The 5,289-nt window shown below is 56.0% G+C and overlaps 1 protein-coding gene across 1 annotated transcript; it reads left to right on the top strand.

The window, feature by feature from the left end:
- Positions 1–265: 265 nt before the first annotated feature.
- EGR4 (early growth response 4) lies at positions 266–4,665 on the top strand. The gene is made up of 2 exons (XM_055539070.1): positions 266–1,138; positions 1,540–4,665. Exons 1-2 carry the CDS (start codon positions 1,003–1,005, stop codon positions 2,850–2,852), a joined length of 1,449 nt encoding a protein of 482 aa, XP_055395045.1. The 5' UTR covers positions 266–1,002; the 3' UTR covers positions 2,853–4,665.
- The last annotated feature ends 624 nt before the right edge of the window (positions 4,666–5,289 follow it).

Genomic DNA, 5,289 nt, shown 5'->3' on the forward strand with positions numbered 1-5,289 from the left:
ATATGTATATTTTTTTCTGAAAAAAAAAAGGTGGGTAAAGAGAGACCTTTACTTTTCAATCTTGAATATACAATTTTGTGCTAATTGACATTTTCTCTCAAGACATGACTCTTTTTAATTTAAATGTTATTTTTCCTAGCACAAACTAACCCAAACCAACAAAACTATTAAGAAAATAAAAAACACACAGACGTGAGCAAATACTGAATTTACGGCAATCATCTCTACGGTTTATTGAGTGCCCCTGTGCCTAGAATTTCATATGCTCTAATCCATTGACTCTTTATAGCAAATTTATGAAGTAGATATGTGTATCTCCATTTCACAGGTGAGGAAACTGACGTTTGGGGAGATGAAACGACACAGCTAGCAGTTGACAGAGAGAGGATTCGAACCCAAATTATGGAATCCCTAAGGTCACGCGGTCTTTTTTAGCCGTCCTTCGGCGTCTGTCTACAGGGGAGAAGAGCACTTTCTAGACGTCCGGACCCACGCGGCGCAGCGCCCCAGCCAGATGCACCCGCGCTCCCGGCGCGCACGGGGCTCCACGCTTGGGGAGTGCGCGCGCACGCAGCGGCGCGGGCCCGGCGACGGCTGAGGCAACGACGTCACAGCCCGAGTTTTCCTTTTCGGGAGTCCCCGGCACACATCCTGTGTCCATGTTTGGGCATTTACGTCACGGCGGCAGAGCCGGGGCCTCCCGAAATGGCAGTGGCCCGGGGAGTCGGAAGCCCTGAGCCAGCGCCGCCGCTGCTATATAAGTGGGGGGGCCGCGGGTTGGGGGAGCCCGGTTGCGCTTTGGAGAGACGAGGAACTGCCACCTCCCAGCGCTAGGGCGCTTCAGCCACCCCTTCCCAACACTTTCCCAGAGGTGAGAGCCAGGAGTCCGAGCATCTAGGTCTGTGAGGTGCGGGCGCCCCGACTGTCGGCTCCCCGCCATTTGCGCGCCCCCAAGCCCAGCGGGCGAGGCCACAGGAGCCCCGCCGCCGCCGCCGCCGCGCCATGCTCCACCTTAGCGAGTTTTCCGGCCCCGACGCGCTCCTAGTAAAGTCTACCGAGGGCTGTTGCTCTGAACCCAGTACCGACCTAACCCGGCTGCCCGCCAGGGACCCACCCGCAGCCACCGGCTATCCAGCAGGTAAGGAGCGAGGCCAGGGGTGCTCAGACGGCGGCGCACCGCGGGGACGCAAGGTGGCTGAGAACAGGCAGGGATGGGGATGCTCGAGCGGTAGGGATAGGGGCGGAAGGAGATTCGGGGTCTTGTGGTGCGCACCCCCAGTCCCACCCACACCGGGCCTCCAGCGCCTCCACAGGAACCTGTGCGTGTATCGAGGCGTCCTTTTGCTTTTGCACGTGTGTTTTGTGTGTGCATGTTTGTATGTATGTCTTGGGGCGTATGCCGGCTCCTGCTGGATCGGAATGTGCAAAAGGCACTTTGCGTGTGTCAGCGAGCACCGAGGGCTTCTTGGGTAGGGGCTGCGGGCTCGGAGGCTCCGGCTTTGATGTGCGCGGAGCTGATTCCTGCTCCCTCCTCAGCAGGTGATTTCTTGAGCTGGGCCTTGAGCAGCTGTGGCGCCGGGGAGTACTTAACCGACTCCGGCCTCCTGGAGGGGCCTGCGCCCACGCCTCCCCCTGGCCTCGGCTACAGTGGTAGCTTCTTCATCCAGGCAGTACCCGAACACCCGCACGATCCAGAAGCACTCTTCAACCTCATGTCGGGCATCCTAGGCCTGACACCTTTCCCCGGCGCTGAGGCGGCAGCATCCCGGTCTCCTCTGGACGCCTCTTTTCCCGCAGGCTCCGACGCCTTGCTGCCAGGTCCGCCAGACCTTTTCTCCCCGGATCCGGGCGCTGCTGCTTTCCCAGAGGCGTTCTGGGAGGCCTCGCCCTCGGCAGGCGCCCCCTCACAGTGCCTGTATGAGCCTCATCTCTCCCCACCCGACGTCAAGCCAGGCCTCCGGGCTCCTCCGGCTTCCCCTGCTCTGGACACTGCCTCGGCCTTCAAAGGTCCGTACTCTCCATGGGAGCTGCTCTCAGCCGGGGCTCCAGGGAGCTGTGGGTCACAAGGAGGCTACCAGGCCGCCCCGGAGGCCCGTTTCCCCACGATGGGGGCCAAGATTGAAGACCTGCTGTCCATCAGCTGCCCCGCGGAGCTGCCGGGTGGCCCTGCCAGCAGACTCTACACCATGGGGACCTACGATGCTTTCCCGCTGGCCCCGGGTGACTTAGGAGAAGGAGCCGAGAGCCTCCCGGGGCTCCTGACCCCTCCTAGTGGGGAGGGAGGGAGTAGCGGCGAAGGCGGAGAGTTTCTAGATGGTACGCAGCCTGAGCTTTCCCCGCTGGGCCTTCGCAGCGCCACGGCGGACTTCCCGAAACCTCTGGTGGCGGACATCCCCGGGAGCAGCGCCGTGCCCGAACCTCCTGTCCCGCCGCCGGCCCCATTCCCCCCAGCCAAGGCGCGACGCAAGGGGCGCCGGGGCGGCAAGTGCAGCGCACGCTGCTTCTGCCCTCGGCCGCATGCAAAGGCGTTTGCTTGCCCGGTGGAGAGCTGTGTGCGTAGTTTCGCGCGCTCCGACGAGCTCAACCGCCACCTGCGCATCCACACGGGCCACAAGCCCTTCCAGTGCCGCATCTGCCTCCGCAACTTCAGCCGCAGCGACCACCTTACCACACATGTGCGCACGCACACGGGCGAGAAGCCCTTTGCCTGCGACGTGTGCGGCCGCCGCTTCGCGCGCAGCGACGAGAAGAAACGGCACAGCAAGGTGCACCTCAAGCAGAAGGCGCGCGCCGAGGAGCGGCTCAAGGGCCTTGGCTTTTATTCGTTGGGCCTCTCCTTCGCAGCCCTGTGAGGGTGAAATGGGTTGTAGATTGGGGCGCCGCAATCTGGCGCGCAAGAGAAAACCTGCCCCCACCTTCCGCCCTCCTCCCCACTCCTCTGCCCACTTTTTTCCGGCACGCCCTAGGGCGAGCCTCTGGTCCAGCTTCTAGTTCCCTTGAAGCGCCCGCCGCACACACCCTGTTCAGCACCAGCTCCACGGACAGCTCCCACGGTCTAGGCGCTGTTTCTGAGTCAGCTGCGCTTTGGAGGGAAGTTCTCGGGCCACCCCACTGAGTAGGCACTTACTTGGAACTTAAAACACTCTTTGTAACTGGCGCACGCCCCACGCCCCCTCGAAGACCCCCAGAGACAGGCTGGGGTAGCGCCGAGCTGGTCTCGCGCGGGATTTTGTACAGCAATGTCGTTTTCAGCGGCCATTGGTTGTAACGTTTTGCTTTGGGGTTATTTCCTTTTTGTTGTTAATTTTTGTAAAGCAGACGCTACTCTCAAGCAGTTGACAGAACTGTTTATTTTTGCAATTAAAATTATTGTGCTAAAAGCTTACTGAATCGGCCATCCAAGCTCCTGACCATCCCTCTCCACCCCCCCTCCCCCATGAAGATGTGTGCCAGAAAAGAAAGGAGATGTCATGCTCATGGAGTCATTACACACCTATTATCAGGCACAATGGCATGTGATAGGCATTCAATAAATATTAACGAATGAATTTAATCACAGCTGACATAAGGGTTCAAGGTGTTTCTGGAACTTGAGAGTCGTTGAGAGGCTTAGGCATTAAACATTGTGCGTATATTATCCTCCTTAGTCCTTGCAATCTTGAGTGTAGCATAAGGAAGCAAAGTATGTAACTTTCTGGGTAACCCAGACAGGGTCAAACTCAGATCTGTCTGGTTCCAAAGCCAATGCTTTTTTCCCAGCTCCAGTATGGCGGCACCTCAGCTTAAAATCACTGTTTGGAAAGGCATCTTAGCAAGAGGTGAAATAGATTTGGCAACTAGAGGGAGCTCCAGGCAGTAGCAACAGCAGCAAAAGACTGCAGTATTTCAGAGCTCCTTGTGAACGCCCAGAGTTTTGGTTATAACAACCAGTGCGTTTGCATCTGTATAAGAATGACATGCTGTCAGGGCCAGAAGGGACTCAGCATTCAGCTAGACCACTGATGAGAATAGCCAAGCCCAGTAAGGAGAGGATGTTTGTCAGAGGCTCACAGTCAACATTAGTTGCTTTTCCCATAGCAGTCCATTCACCACCTAGTCATGCAATGACCACAGCCCCTTCTCCCTAACTCTCCTTCCAGGTGGACATCTGTGGCTTTGGTGGGGGAGAGGGGCGGGCAGAAGCGGGGAGTGGAGCTAGGAGGATGGTGAGGAAATATGATCCTCTGATGGGGAAGGTGGGTAATGGGTGAATCTTGGCCCTCCCTTTACTCCCTAAATTCCTAACCCAAAAGCTTTTACTTTTCCTGGCCATCTTGGGTAGGTGCTGGAGTATTAAAACTCTGCTGTGCACCCCATCTCTCCTCCCTGATAGCTCCTCTCTGCTATGGAAAGGATAGAGCCTGTCTGAGGACTTCTTTCTTTTCTGAGCTGAGCTATTCCTGAATTAAGAGGGTCCTACAGCCCTAAGATGCCAGATCAACCCAGCTTTTGATCCTTTGGCCACTTCATTCCTTCACTAACTCAGATGTGCTCGCCCTCCACCCCCACACTCTGGTTGACAAGAGACAAAATTATTAAGTCAGTGAATTCTACCCATTTTTCTCCCAAAGTGCTAAGTGCTTTCATGTGGTTGGGTACCTTGTATCTAATAAACCAGTCTGTGGTAAAGGATTCACTGCTCCCTCCTCTAGGAGGGGTTTCCCTAGCTTAGACAGTAAAGAATCTGCCTGCAGTACAGGAGACCCAGGTTCAATCCCTGGGTCAGGAAGATCCCCCGGAGGAGGGAATGGCTACCCACTCCAGTATTCTTGCCTGGAGAATCCCATGGACAGAGGAGCCTGGCGGGTTCGACAGAGTTGGACATGATTGAGCGACTAACAGTTCTAGGAGAGTCAGCACTTTAATAGAGTAGCCTATACAGAGCAATGTTTAGCCCTGTAGTGAGTCTCAAATGGTGGGGCATCAGGCACTGTAATAGGGAAGTGGTAGATCGATGGAGACATAAGATGATGATGACTCTCATTATCTTACTATTTAAGGGACCACACCTTTCACTTTATAGGCATAGACCACCTGACTATACTTCCCATGCAGAGTAGGGTAAGAAAGAGCATAAAGACCCCAATTTCAAGCAACTGGTTTCAAACTACACAACCTGAACAAGTAAGAAGGGCAGAAGGTGAGTGGTGTCTGACCACCCCTCCCCTGCCCCCTTCAGCAGCAGTCCATCAAGTACTGTCAGCTCCAGCATGTCCCACCTTGTCCTCACACCCACCTAGGCTCAAAGTC

The sequence above is a fragment of the Bubalus kerabau genome, chromosome 11, assembly GCF_029407905.1.
Source record: "Bubalus kerabau isolate K-KA32 ecotype Philippines breed swamp buffalo chromosome 11, PCC_UOA_SB_1v2, whole genome shotgun sequence".
NCBI lineage: Eukaryota > Metazoa > Chordata > Mammalia > Artiodactyla > Bovidae > Bubalus > Bubalus kerabau.

What these genes read in the sequence shown, in the direction of transcription:
- EGR4 (XM_055539070.1), top strand. Translation starts at nt 1,003, where the DNA reads ATGCTCCACCTTAGCGAGTTTTCCGGCCCCGACGCGCTCCTAGTAAAG. An exon ending in AGCCACCGGCTATCCAGCAG is followed by an intron (nt 1,139 to 1,539) that starts GTAAGGAGCGAG and finishes CCTCCTCAGCAG; the next exon opens with GTGATTTCTTGAGCTGGGCC.